The sequence below is a fragment of the Spermophilus citellus genome, assembly GCF_964194105.1.
Source record: "Spermophilus citellus genome assembly, chromosome: 9".
Classification (NCBI taxonomy): domain Eukaryota; kingdom Metazoa; phylum Chordata; class Mammalia; order Rodentia; family Sciuridae; genus Spermophilus; species Spermophilus citellus.
The window spans coordinates 96,981,508-96,996,564 of NC_138191.1; the positions used below are offsets into that span (position 1 = coordinate 96,981,508).

The 15,057-nt window shown below is 41.5% G+C and overlaps 1 protein-coding gene and 1 long non-coding RNA gene across 4 annotated transcripts in view; one reads left to right on the forward strand and one right to left on the reverse strand.

Moving 5' to 3' along the window:
- IFT25 (intraflagellar transport 25) overlaps window positions 1-15,057 on the forward strand; it is a 62,955-nt gene that overhangs the window by 31,399 nt on the left and 16,499 nt on the right. Inside the window, exon 8 of one of the 3 annotated variants that reach the window (XM_081306386.1) lies at window positions 8,463-8,667. The exons of the other annotated variants lie outside the window; for them this stretch is intronic. Within the exon in view, the coding sequence (XP_081162512.1) occupies window positions 8,463-8,530 (68 nt within the window). The 3' untranslated portion in view covers window positions 8,531-8,667. Of the gene's footprint in view, window positions 1-8,462; window positions 8,668-15,057 lie in introns of those variants that run through there. 3 annotated transcript variants of the gene reach the window in all.
- LOC308655937 lies at window positions 8,848-11,863 on the reverse strand. Its single transcript, XR_014023551.1, has 3 exons — window positions 11,021-11,863; window positions 10,368-10,980; window positions 8,848-9,042 (listed from the first exon to the last, which is right to left on the reverse strand). It is a non-coding gene; the product is annotated as an uncharacterized lncRNA (long non-coding RNA).

Below are 15,057 nucleotides of genomic sequence, written 5' to 3' on the forward strand. Positions count from 1 at the left end.
TTAAGGATAATTGAGCTCGGTGGTAGAATGCTTGTGTAGCCCTGGGTTTGATCCCCAGTACTGAAAAGCAGTTAGGGAAATTTGCTTGTTGACTGGGTGTACTTTCATTTTCCTAGATGTGACACTGGTCATAAGCTTATGTAAGACAATGCCCATGTTTTTTCAGAGGTACACATGGAACTATATAGGATGAAATGGCATATCTGGCATTTGATATACTTAAGGAGAGATTTTTTTTTAATGTTTACTTTTCAGTTGCAGTTGGACACAATACATTTATTTATTTATTTATTTATTTATTTATTTATTTATTTATGTGGGGCTGGTTGAACCCAAGGCCTGACCTGTGCTAGGCAAACGCTCTACCGCTGAGCCATAACTCCAGCCCCAAGGAGAGATTTTTTAGTAAAGTTTTTTGGGGTTTTTAGTTGAGGCAAATGTACAATAAATTATTGATTCTGTGTGATGGTTTTATGAGGTTCATTATACTAATCTTTCTATTTTTATGTATGCTTACAATTCTTAAAAATAGAAAAATAAAAATAATACCACAGAGCACATCCTTGTGCTGGCTTTGTTTCTTAAACAATTGTAAACTTATTTATTTTTAGTTGTAGATGGACAAAATACCTTCATTTTATTTATTTATTTATTTTTTGTGGTGCTGAGGAGCCAACCCAGCACCTCACATGTGCTAGGTAAGCACTCAACCACTAAGCTATAACCACAGTCCCTGTGCTGACTTTCTTGGATGAGATTCTCAGAAGGGAGTTATCATCAAAGTTAGGAACAAGGTTTTTTTGTTTGTTTGTTTGTTTTTGAGATGCTGGGGAATCAAACCCGCCGTCTCTTGCATGCTAAGAAAGTATTGTACCACCTAGCCACATCCCCCACCCAGGAACAGTTTTTAAATTCCTGGGACTTTCTGGTGAATTGTTTGCCAGAAGTTTTTGTAAGGATTTACTCTTGGAATAGAAGGTTTTAGATAAGTGGAGGAGAGCAGGAAAGGCATCTCAGGAGTGGCCTTTGTGTAATCAAAGATGTGAAGGTGAATACTAATTCATAAAGCACATTTGAAGAATAACAAATAGAAAAGTGTGACTAAAACAGAGAATCTGACTAAAATCTGAACATTGTGCTTTTGAGAGTTTTCCTATAATACTAGGGCCATTAAGGGTTTTTTTTTTTTTTATGTGGTGCTGAGGATCGAACCCAGGACTTCACATGGGCAAGGCAAGCGCTCTACCACTGAGCCACAACCCCAGCCCACCCCCCACCCCCGCCACCCCCCGAGCCATTAAGGTTTTTGAGAATGTACCTTAGAACAATTGTGTTCACATTCAATAACATGAAATGCTGAGGATTTTCTTTTTTGCCAAGTTCCTAAACTGAAATGTCAATAATTCTTTGTGTGAGAAGCACTGTATTGAGACCTATAGATTGCTGGAAGGGATCTCCAGGGGTTATCTGATAGATCTCTTTGGCCCAGGCCTTGTACATTCTCTTTAAAGCATTTTTCTCTATCTTCTATGGATTCAGACAACAAGTGATCTATGTTGTATAGTACTTGAATTCCACTTTATATTGGTAGGAAAACAGCATGCTTTAACCTTAATTTTCCTGGACCTTGTTTTCTCGAGAGGTGTGGTGGCTCACACCTGTAATCCAGAGACTCAGGAGGCTGAAGCAGAAAGATCCCAAGTTTAAAGCCAGTCTCAGCAACTTAATGAAGCTCTAAGCAAGTTAGGGAGACCCTGTCTCAAAATAAGAACTAAAAAGAGCTGGGAATGTGGCTCAGTGGCAAAGCATACCTGGGTTCAATCAAACCAATATCAAAAAAGTAAGTAAATAAGAGATTTTTTTAAAACATGCGTACTACTTTATTGTTAACTATAGGCACAGTGTTATATAACAGATCTCCAGAATTTATTCATCTAGTATAATTGGACCATTATACCCATTGAACAGGAACTTTCCATTTCTGCCTTTTTCCAATCTCTAGGAAATACTCTTATTTTGTTTCTATGAATTGACTGTTTCATATCCTCAATATATGAAATATACTGAAGTCTTTAATCTTCTCTGAGAGACTGATTCCACTTAGCATAATGTCCATTTATGATGTTGTATATGGCAGAACTTCCTTCTATCTGAAGTTGAATAAGATTCCAATGTATGTATATGCCATGTTTTTAAAACTCATTCATCCATCTGGACATTTAAGTTGTTTCCTTATCTTGCAACTGTAAATGATGCTACAACATACATGAGCGAGAATTCCTCTACTCCCCGACTTTACATTGTTCGCATATGTAGCAGCAGTGAGACTATTAGGTCATAATTTAATTTTCTGGTGAACCTCCATCCTTATTTCCATAGCAGTTATGCCATTTACATTCCCACCAAAAAAACCCCCTACATTCTCCTTATTAAACCATTCCAAGTTTCAGACAACAGATTTAAGGACACAGAAATATTATAGAATGAAAATCACCATGTCTATTGCCTCTTTATATAGACTTTTTTGTGGGGGTACCAGGGACTAAACTCAGGGGTACTTTTTGCTTTGTTTTGTTTTCCACTGCTGGACCCCAGTGTCTCTTTAAAGTTTCATTTGTCCTCCATTGTGCATCCTCTTTCCCTATCTCACCTGTTCACCTGTGCGTGGACTCTTGTCTGCCTGTGCACTCTTGCCTGCCCTTGTGCTATGCATACAATGCTGTTTAGGTCTTTGTGCTTACTGTTCCCGCTGCCTGGTGTGTGTTCTTTGCTCAGGTGTCTGCACAGTGAGCTTTCTCATTTACTTCAGATTTTTACCCAAAATCTCTTGTAAAGTCTTCCCTGACCTCCCTACCCTGGTCCCCTCACCACACCACAGCACATCCCTGCAACAGAAACACATTCAATCTTTCTTCTGTTTTATTTTCTCCTTTTCTTGGATTAGGGATCTGAGATAGCTAACCTGTGTTCTGTATTTATCTCTTCTAAGTATTATTACAATTCAACTAAATTTTCTTCCTTTAATGATATCCCACGATATCATTCTTCTATGAAAGAAGAAGAAAGAGCAAGGCAGTGTGTGGCCTCTTTCCAATGTGAGCATCTTGGATAGGGGATTTAACTGGTTGAATTGCCCTAGGCTCCCATACCCACAGCCTGCTTATCACTGTCTTGTTTATCACTCACAGATATCTTGTTTGTTGTCTCTCTTGAAACCTTTGAGGAGGTTTTTAATATCAGATCACTTACTTTGGGCCAGTGCCTGTCATAATGCCTTGCATAAAGTTAAATATTTACTTAAAGGGATGGATAGAAAAGTAAAACTCTAATGCCCTTTTAGTCATGAACCCAATCAAGGCAAAGAAATATTATAGAATGAAAAGCACTATGGCTTTTGCCTCTTTATATAGACTTTTTTTTGTGGGGGTACCAGGGACTGAACTCAGGGGCACTTGACCGCTGAGCCACATCCCCAGCCCTATTTTGTATTTTATTTAGAGACAGGGTCTCACTGAGTTGCTGAGTGCCTCGCTTTTGTTGAGGCTGGCTTTGAACTCTCGATCCTCCTGCCTCAGCCTCCTGAGCCATTGGAATTACACATGTATGCCACCATGCTGGGCTTATGCAGACTTTTAAAAAAGCAGCAACATGTACAAGACCGTAGGTTCAATCCACAATAACACACACACACACACACACACACACACACATGCACGCACAGCAATGCAGTTGTGAGTTGTTCTGGTTTGAATTTGAGGAATGCCCCAAAACCTCTTGTTAATACACAAATATTTAGCAATAAAAAGAAGATTTGATTGTGAAAACTATACCTAATCAGTCCATTCTAGTTTACGTGGATTGACTGTGTGGTTACTGTAGGTATGTGAGGTACAGTTGGGGAAGTGGATCATTGAGTGTGTGCCCTGAAAGGGTGCATTTTCCCTGATGTCCCATCCTCCCTCCTTCTTTCCCTCTTTCTGCTGCCTGACTTTGCAGGGCTGGGGTGCTTTCCTTCACTGGGCCCTTTCCTCATGATGTGTTTCCTTACTTTGGGCTCAGAGCAGGGGAGTCAGCCGACTGTGGACTGAGACCTCCAAAACTATGAGCCCCAAATAAACTTTCCTTCCTCTTAGTTGTTCTTGTCAGGTATTTTGGTCACAGTGATATAAAAGCTCACTAAAACAGAAATTGGTACCAGGAGTAGGGTCATTCCTATGACTAACCTGACCATGTGGTTAATCTTTGGAAATGATCTGCAGGAGGAATTTAGAAAAGTTTGGAAATGAAACCCAGAAAAGCTTTAAAATGTTGTAAGCAGAGCTTAATGGGCAACTCTGGTGGGAGCTCAGAAGACCAGAATGCGGATAGGAATGTGAACTGTGCCCATGATGTTTCAGAGAGAATTGAGGACTCTCGCAAATTGGACTAGAGGCCATTTGTGTTATATGCTGGCAAAAAAAAAAAAAAAAAAGTCTACATTTTTCCCATATCCTGAGACTTTGTGTGAGGCTGAATTTTAAAATGATGGACTATATTAATCTGGCAGAGAAACTTTCAAGGCAGCGCAGCATTCATTCAGTGGCATAGATATTGCTGGCAGCTTTGAGCTAGGTTGAAATTAGAATTGGTAACAGAAAAGAGAGCTATAGAATTTTTAAAACTTGCAATTTGGCCAAAAAAGTGCACATAAAACTGGGGTCATGGAAGCTGTGCTTGTTGAAGAAATGAAGAAATGATAGCCCCCAAGAAACAGTACTTTGCACAGAGACAATAGGAAAGATGCCTTGAGGATATCTCACAAACTTGCAAGACCACGCTCACTGCAGGCGGGGGCGGGGAGTATAAAAGAAATTTTCTTTGAAAAGAGATTATGAGGCATCCTGCTCACTCTGGGGGGGCCTAGGAAGTTGTTTCACCATGCTAAGCCCTGCAGGCACTCAAAAGTCACTGCCACCATGATTCTCTAGGGCCCAAGTATTGCGCCAGATGGCAGCAGATCTTGTTCTCATCCATGTGATGCTGGTTCTGGAGGAATGCAGGATGTTTGGGTTAAGGGGTCGTGGAGGCTTCCACTGAGATTTCAAAGGAAGGCCTGGGAGGCCAGGCAAAGTGTAGCAGGGTCAGTATCCCTGTGGGCTGTCCCTGAGAAGGTGATGACTGAAGCAGCAAAGGTGAAGCTGAAGCTGGAAAGGAGATGCCTGCTGAGAAGAACTGCTGACTGCAGAGAGAGCCAGGCTAAAAGAGGGGCAGTTGCATTGAGACCAGCAAGGCCAAAGAGGCAGAGCTGCTCAAGCCCTTTGGAAATAATATCTTACAGCCAAGTGTCCTAGATGCTGTATGCGGAGTTACCAGACCTGTTTGCTTGGCTGGGTTTAGGTCATGCTTTGGCCCATCCCTTTTTTCTGTGCTCCTTTCTCCCTTTTGGAATGGGAGTGTTTGCCCTGTGCCATTTTATATTGGATATATGTAACTTGCTTTTTATCTTTAAAGAGACAAACAGCCTAGAGTTTGTCTTAGACTTGGACTTACAGACAATGCTGAACTGTTAAGTTTTATGAGCATTTGAGTGCCAGAGGTGGAGTGTAATAGTTTGGATATGAGGTCTCCCCCTCAAAGCTCCTGTTAACACATTAATATTCAGAGGTAAAATGATTTGGTTGTGAGAGCTGTAACCTAATCAGTGTGTTCTCATTTGCGTGGACTGACTTGGAAGTAACTGTAGGCAGGTGGAGGTGGGTCACTGTAAGTGTGCTCTAGAAAAGGACATCTTTTCTGTGGCCTCTTCTTCCTGACCCCACCCTGAGCTGAGCAGCTTTCCTCCACTGGCCCTTCTACTACAATGTGCTGCCTCACCTCAGGCCCAGAGCAATGGAGTCAGCTGTCTATGGACTGAGACTTCTGAAACTTAAGGTGAGCCCCAAGTGACCTTTGCCTTCTCTAAGTTGTTCTCGTCAGGTATTTTGGTTACAGTGATTCAACAGCTGACTAAAACACAGGTCCTATCTCATGAATTCCCTTCTCTGGGAGACATCCTTCATAGGCTTCTCCTTCCAGGTGATGTTCCTTGGTAACGTGACCCTGATAGCAAGCCTTTATATATATATATATATACACACACACACACACACACACACACACACACACTTTGACACACATTCCACTTCTAAAAACACATTCTAATGAAATAATCAGACAGGAAATGAATGGACAAAAATTTATAGCAGTCCTGTTTATCAGACAAGAAAACTAAGTCGAGTACATTGGCACACACCTGTAATCCCTGCAGCTCGTGAGGATCGCCAGTTCAAATCCAACCTCAGCAAAAAGTGAGATGCTAACCAACTCATTGAGACCCTGTCTCTAAATAAAATACAAAAAAATAGGGCTAGGGATGTGGCTCAGTGGTCAAGTACCCCTGAGTTTAATCCCTGGTATCCCCTCAAAAAAGGAAACTAGAAACGACTATGTACCTATATGTTAGAAAGTATCTCCTACTTTATGAGATATTAGTCATATATAAATATAGAATGTATATTTCTGGCTAAAGATAGTGCAATAAAGGGATCCCCTTTCAACTAGGACACATGCCTGTACTTGTTAAGTACTATGAAATCAAGATTTTAGTGGAGGAATTAAAAACTGACATATGCTCTTCCAGAGCTGGAGACTTAACATGTCACAGTTATTAAAGGCTTACCCAGCAATCCCTTGATTAGTTTGAAGAGGGCTACAGGTGGCTTCAAGAGGATGGAGAATGTCCCTGTGGAGGCCCACATTAATAACACAGAATGGGAGGGAAGATGGAGACAAAGAAGAATCCAGGCAAGACACAGTAAAGAGATTTCTGGAAGTAGAGCACAGCTTCGACTGCCATTACCAAGTACCATGTCCTGGTGGCTAAACAACAAATTCTGATGGGAACACAGTTCTGGAGTCTGGAAGTCTGAGGTCAGGGTGCTAGCATGGTCACTTTCTGACCTCCCTTCCTGCCTTGTAGGTGGCCACCATCTCACTGTGTGCTCACATGACCTCTTTCTCAGGTGTGTGCAGCGACAGAGTGAACTCTTCATTGTCTCCTCCTTTTTTTTTGTACCAGTGATTGATCCCTGGGGTACTTAACCACTGAGCCTTTTTATGTTTTATTTTGAGACAGAATCTCGCTTAGTTGCCGAAATTGGCTTTGAACTCACGATCCTCCTGCCTCAGGCTCCCAAGGTGCTGGGATTACAGGTGTGCGCCATTGCACCTTTTTTTAAGGATACTATTTCTATCATATTAGGGCCCCTCCTCTATGACCTATTTACTTTTAATTTCCTCTCTATAGGCATCATCTCCAAATACAGTCCTATCAGAGTAAGTTAGGGCTTCAGCATATGAATTTGAGAAGTGTAAGGGCACAACTCAGCTCATCTCAGAAGGTGAGATGGCAGCCAAAGCAGAGAGGATGTCACTGAAAGGGATCTCGGTGAGCTGCATTGCAAAGGAACTTACTAGGAGGGTATTCAGGATAACTAAAGTTGCAGATTGCCCTGATGACTCCCTATCCTACCCACACTGTGGTTTAGCAAATAACAAACTCCATTAAAGAAAACTAATAATCAGAAAAGACTCAGAAGTTAACTGCTTTACGTCACGTGTTCTAGAAACAGAGTTTGAGTCAGATTTATTGGGGCCGCTCTCTGGAGAAACCTCTGGGGACGTGTGGGAAGCAGGAGAGAGCGAAGGAGAAAGGTAACCCAAGATATGGCTTCAGCCAAAGCCTGATCCCCCAGGCACTCTGAAGTGGGAATGGCACAGAGCCACATGCACATACTACTGCACCTTGAGGCAAGGGTCCGGGCATTTGTATGTCCCTGTCCATCAGTCACTGGCTGTGAATCATGCTCAGGTGGAAGATGTAATCACTCAGGTATTTCTGGGTAAACTAGCTCCTGTCATTGGAGGACACTTCTCAGGAACATCTGTGAGCCATTAGCAGCCAGAGCTCACAGCAGTTGGCAGATGAGTACACTGGCTTCGTAAAGGGCATCTGGGCAGAGTACCAGCACCATCCACTGCAGCCTTGTTTTTTTTTTGTTTTTTTTTTCAGTTCTCGGCGGACACAACATCTTTGTTGGTATGTGGTGCTGAGGATCGAACCCGGGCCGCACGCATGCCAGGCCAGCACGCTACCACTTGAGCCACATCCCCAGCCCGGAAATCTGCATTTCTGACAAGCTCTCAGAATAGGCGGCTGCTGCTGTTCCAGGAACCACCCTTTAAGAAACAAGGCTGCTGGCTGGGGATGTGGCTCAAGCGGTAGCGCGCTCGCCTGGCATGCGTGCGGCCCGGGTTCGATCCTCAGCACCACATACCAACAAAGATGTTGTGTCTGCCGAGAACTAAAAAATAAATATTAAAAATTCTCAATCTCTCTCTCTCTCTCTCTCCTCTCTCACTCTCTCTTTAAAAAAAAGAAAAAGAAAGAAAGAAATGCAGATTTCCCAGTCCACCCCCAGCTCTATTGAATCATAAACTCTGGGGAGTGTGACCCAAGACTCTGTTTCATCAGCCCTCCAGGTGATTTTGATGTAGCCAAAGTTTGAGAACCACTATATCCATGAGAGCCTATGGTTAGAAACTGTAAAACAAAGAATGAGGGCGGGGGGAAAGCCCCAGGAAAATAAGATACAAAACGTGTTGTAAAAGAAATTATACATGGTAATCTCAAAAAGAGCTCAAGAAGAGATATAAGGATTTAAAGAAAAAAAAGATGACACAGAAGGTGAAACATGAGCCTGCAGAGTTAAGAAAGGAAATAAAAGAGAAAAAAAACTTTTTCAGAGGTGAAAGTCATAAAAGCAATGAAGGCATGATGACAACAATGGCATTTGTGACCCTCCAAGTTCAATTAGAAAGACTGAACTCTGTCCAGATGTTTCAAGCAGACAGTGACACATAAAGGGACTTGGTGACCAAATATTGAAGAGGCTGGAAAAACAGACTGCATGTGACCCAGAGCTGAAGCCCAGAACCATGTGTACTGTGGGCCCACGGAGGCACCTTGCTGCTTCTTCTTTTTTTTTTTTTTTATAATTTTTATTGGTTGTTCACAACATTACAAAGCTCTTGACATATCATACTTCATACATTAGATTGAAGTGGGTTATGAACCCCCAATTTTACCCCAAATGCAGATTGCAGAATCACGTCAGTTACACATCCACAATTTTACATAATGCCCTATTAGTAATTGTTGCATTCTGCTACCTTTCCTATCCCCTACTATCCCCCCTCCCCTCTCCTCCCTTCTTCTCTCTCTACCCCATCTACTGTAATTCATTTCTCTCCTTGTTTATTTTCCCATTCCCCTCACAACCTCTTATATGTAATTTTGTATAGCAATGAGGGTCTCCCTTCATTTCCATGCAATTTTCCTCATCTCTCCCTTTCCCTCCCATCTCATGTCACTGATTAATGTTACTCTTTTCTTCCCACTCTTCCTCCCTGCTCTGTTCATATTTGCTCTCATTATATCAAAGAAGACATTTGGTATTTGTTTTTTAGGGATTGGCTAGCTTCACTAAGCATAATCTGCTCTAGTGCCGTCCATTTCCCTGCAAATTCTATGATTTTGACATTTTTTATTGCTGCATAGTACTCCATTGTGTATAGATGCCACATTTTTTTATCCATTCATCTATTGAGGGGCATCTGGGTTGGTTCCACAGTCTAGCAATTGTGAATTGTGCTGCTATGAACATCGATGTGGCAGTATCCCTGTAGCATGCTCTTTTAAGGTCTTCAGGGAATAGTCCGAGAAGGGCAATAGCAGGGTCAAATGGTGGTTCCATTCCCAGCTTTCCCAGGAATCTCCAAACTGCTTTCCAAATTGGCCGCACCAATTTGCAGTCCCACCAGCAATGTACAAGTGTACCCTTTTCTCCACATCCTCGCCAGCACTTGTTGTTGTTTGACTTCATAGTGGCTGCCAATCTTACTGGAGTGAGATGGTATCTTAGGGTGGTTTTGATTTGCATTTCTCTGACTGCTAGAGATGGTGAGCATTTTTTCATGTACTTGTTGATTGATTGTATATCCTCCTCTGAGAAGTGTCTGTTCAGGTCCTTGGCCCATTTGTTGATTGGGTTATTTGTTATCTTATTGTCTAATTTTTTGAGTTCTTTGTATACTCTGGATATTAGGGCTCTATCTGAAGTGTGAGGAGTAAAAATTTGTTCCCAGGATGTAGGCTCCCTATTTACCTCTCTTATTGTTTCTCTTGCTGAGAAAAAACTTTTAAGTTTAATTAAGTCCCATTTGTTGATTCTTGTTGTTAACTCTTGTGCTATGGGTGTCCTATTAAGGAATTTGGAGCCCGACCCCACCTTGCTGCTTCTGAATAGAAGTCACCTGCCACCATGCTGGTGAAACCAAAGCTACTACCTACAGTGCATAGTCACCTGTCCTCACAGCCAGAAGTGGGATGATGGCTTCACCCAACAAGCCACCTCCTAATATCTCATCATTGCTCCCCAATGGCAGAATTTAACCAGAAAGTAGCCACCAGGGGAGCCTGGAAATGCAGTTTTCAGACTTCCTGCTTCCTGGAGTACAGAAAAGAGAATGGAAGTGTAGGAATGGATGAGAACCAACACCATCTGGCACAATCAAATCCAACTTAAAAAAATCAGGATTAGAGGGAACAGCTGGCAAAAAAAAAAAAAATCACAACATGAAATAGAAATTAACAAAGATAGAAAAAAATGGCCATAGAGAGATGATATTTATGAGAGAGGGAAATACAACATATCTATGATTATAGGGGCTAAGAGAATAGGACAAATGCAACAGGAAAGATTCAAGGCAGCAGAAGAAGACATCCCTGAAGTTAAAAATATATATAACAATAAATCTTGAGCTCCAGAGAGGATTTTGCTGTTTTGTTTCTGTTTGGTTTTGAGACAGGGTCTCGCTGTCTTCCAGGTGGGCCTTAAACTTCTGCACTCAAGCGATCTTTCGCCTCCTAAGTAACTGGAACTTGCACTCAAGCGATCTTTCGCCTCCTAAGTAACTGGGACTATAGGTACACAACACCACACCCAGCTTAAAAGAGGATATTTGTTCCTGGAAAGTCAACACTGCAATCTCTCTTGGTGGAGTTACTGAACGTCAAGTAAAAAGAAAGAATCTGTCAGGTTTCCTGGCAGAATAAAAGTGATACAAGTGCCAGGAGAAGTAAATTAGGCCGACCTCAGGCATCTCCTGCCAAAAAAATCGTCTAGCAATGTTCTTAAATCTGAGGCAGAGAACTGAAACCCAAGAATCTGAAACCTACCCACATATCCTTCTGGCTTCAAAATGACAGACTGGTGTTCATCAGCATGCAAGGCCTTAGGGAATGGGGGACCCACATGTGCTTCTCAAGGAAACTGCTGGTAACTCCACTGAGTTAAGGTGTTAGGCAGATTAGGTACTCTGGATCCCTCAATACAAATCTAGAAATGCTGGAGAAAATATCATAATCAATCTTTTAGAATTGATGGCTGAGTTTACCATAAATGAAAGAAAATATTCTGTGGCCAGGAATGTATTGTGAGCCCAGCTCCAGGGAGGTGGACAAGTGCTAAAGTTATCGGCCATTCTGGGTGAGGCTGCCAATTTCTGGTAGTCAGAGCTTTCATTTCCTAGGCCTCCTGCCAGGCATAGGAGGCAATATCTTGGTGTCCGAATGGAGCATAGGCTGCGAGTCCCCATGTTAAGGCAAGTACCACAAAAGGTATCACCCTCAGAGAAAGAGCAAAATAGAAGGAAATCTTCCCTTCAAAAGCAGGTGGACTGGGGCTGGGGTTGTGGCTTAGCGGTAGAGCACTCGCCTAGCATATGTGAGGCCCTGGGTTCGATCCTCAGCACCACATAAAAATAAATAAATAAATAAAATAAAGGTATCGTGTCCAACTACGACTAAAAAAAAAAAAAATTTTTTTTTAAAGCAGACAGACTGGGGATGGGAGTGTAGCTCAGTGGTAGAGCCTTTTATCTAGCATGCACAGGGCCTTGAGTTCTATCCCTGGTACTGCAAAAAAAAAAAAAAAAAGCAGATAGTGTTGTGTTGACTACACTCCTATTTGGACAGGACATATTAACAAGCTTGTTTGCATACCAGTGCTTTACAATACTAATAAGCAGAATGGGTTTATTTTTGTGATCCAGACTCAAAGAGGTCCCTTCTAAAGAAGAATCCTCTTCTCTGTCATCAATTAGAATTGAACCTAAACTTCAAGCAGGCCTTTGCAAATATTCTTTATCAACCTTTGTCCATGTCATTGTCTCCATTTGAAATGCTTCTCCCTGCCTGTGTTTTCCAGGCTTTCCCCAGATATGGAAGTACTAGGCATCCTTATAAACCCAGTGCAAGTGTTGCTAGCTCCACAAAGCCTTGCTTGAATTCACGCAGCTCAGAGGGATTGCTCTCCCCTCTCTGACCTCCGAACATTTACCTTTATCTCAGGCTAACATATCATATTGCATCTTGAATGGTTACTGTGGTGTCTGTGTGCCCCCCCCCCCCAGGAGATTAAGCTGCTAGAGGACAATAGCTGTGCCTTCTCTGTCTTTGCATTACTCCACACACTGAATTAGTGCTCAATTCATGTCTGATGCATTAAATTGAAAATAATTGAACTGGAAAGCCTGGGGTATTTTGTCATTCTAAAAACTCTTCAGTTCCAGTTCCTATCATTTGTTGAAAACCAGGAGGTTCTGATGCATTTATAGACATGCCGTGGAGGACCATCTGAGAAGTGGTTCAGAAGACGTTGTCTCCTATGCCAGATTCTTCTGTGGAACTTAGCACTTATCAAGGACAGTGCTCAGTTCTGTTTCAGTCCCATTGATGTCACAGCTACTTGTTCTCAGTATAACTTCACAAACTCATGCCTGTGTTGGCTGGTTATCTGGATAGGATGGAGAATTTTTATTCATTGTCTCTTCTTTCCTTTCAATCCACAACCCCCAAAAAGGCAGCCCAAGAAGGCAGTTGCAGAATGACAACTATTCTCTTGGTAATACCCAACACTCCCGTGGCATTTGCTCCAAGCCAGGCACAGTGTTTTACTCATGAGTCCTCTCTGGCAGGCACTACTGATGTCCCATTTTATACTTCAGGATACCAAGGCAGCCTAACCAAAGTAGAGAGCTAGCAGAAATAGAGCTAAGACTCTGGCCTTGACATCAGAAGTGGAGTTGGATCCCACTTGATTATTTACTACTTCTGAGAACTCACAAGTTACTCAACTCTCTGAGTCTTGATTTCCTCATCTATAAAATGGGGATAATAATCTCTTTAGGATAGGAGAAATTAAATGAGAACACATTTTAAAATGTCTGTGCTTGGTAGATGATTAATAACAACTCTTTTTTAGTGGAATAAAATGTGTGAGCATAGTGACACACGCCTTTAGTCCCAGCTACTCCGGAGACTGAGGTGTGAGCCCAATTAGAGGCCAACCTGAACATAATAGCCAGACCCTATCTATGAAAAACAAAAGTGAAATAGCTAGATTAAAAAATATTGATATGAGGGGCTGGAATTGTGGCTCAGCAGTAAAGTACTTGCCTTGTACATGTGAGACACTGGGTTTTATCCTTAGCACACATTAAAAAAATAATAAAAAAATAAAGATGTTGTGTCCATTTACAACTAAAAAAAATTAAAAATATTAACATGGCGGGGTGGGGGGTGGTTCATGCCTATAATCCCAGTGGCTTGGGAGGCTGAGACAGGAGGATTGCAAATTCAAAGCCAGCCTCAGCAAAAAGTGAGGTGCTAAACAACTCAGTGAGACCCTGTCTCTAAATAAAACAAAAAATAGAGCTGGAGATGTGGCTCAGTGGTCGAGTACCCCTGAGTTCAATCCCCAGTATCTACCCCCCACTAAAAAAAAATTATCATGGGATTGGATTTGTGGTTCAGTGGTAAAGTGCTTGCCTAGCATGTACAAGGCACTGGGTTCAATTCTCAGCACCACATTAAAAAAATAAATAAATAACTGAAGGTCTATTGACAACTAAAAAATTTTTTAAAAAAGAACATTTTAAAAAAATTAACATGGTAGCAACTAAGGCAGAGCCACAGAGAACGTGTTCTCATGCTGGCAAAATGCACCCCCAAGTCCATCCTTTTGTCATGTTGTGACCAAAGTTTGATTCCAATGTGAAAAATTATTTCCCTCCAGCAGGATTTCATAAGACAGTAATGCATTTGACATGTAACACATAAAGACTGAGTATTCTTCCCACCAAATGGGGCCCCTCCAGCAAATGATATTTTTGCTGATCAGATTACATTGAGTTATAATAAAAGATAGTTCAGGCTGACCGAAATTGGAAAAGAAAATATAAAGATCACACTGAAGCCATCCAAAATAGCTTGATATATTTTAATTGTTCTGTATTAGCTTGCTGCATCTTAGAACATTTTTTTTAAAATCAAGTCACAGCTGTGGGTACTTTAGGCTGTGGCCATCATAAACAAATATGAAAAGAAGCAGAGTTAAAACAGATGAATTCTAGGGCTGGGTTGTGGCTCAGTGGTAGAGTACTTGCCTAGCAGGTGTGAGGCACTTGGTTCAATTCTCGGCACCATGTATAAATGAATAAATAAAAAATGGTCCATTGACAACTAAAAAATATTTTTAAAAAAACCAGATGAATTCTAAAGGTTATCCATTAGTCTGATGTGATCTAACACAAATGACCATTTAGAGACTAGTGAAGATCTTGGGGAAACAATTTCAATTATGAGCTTCTATGTAGCTGAATGATAGCTTTTGCTAGTGCTTATTGTCTGCTTTGGTCATGATCATAATGCTTTTGGGAAGCCAAAAATCCTCCTTATCACTCCTTGATAAGTGAAAATCGTGGAATATACCAGAGAACAGAGAGCCAGATTTCTGTGAAATATATTCAAAGATGGTAAAGTGAAAACTCTCCTTTTCCTGGCAGAATTGGAGATGGTTACCATGGAAACTCACTCATCACCACCACTGACTGATTTAAATCTTTTGTCAAGGAACG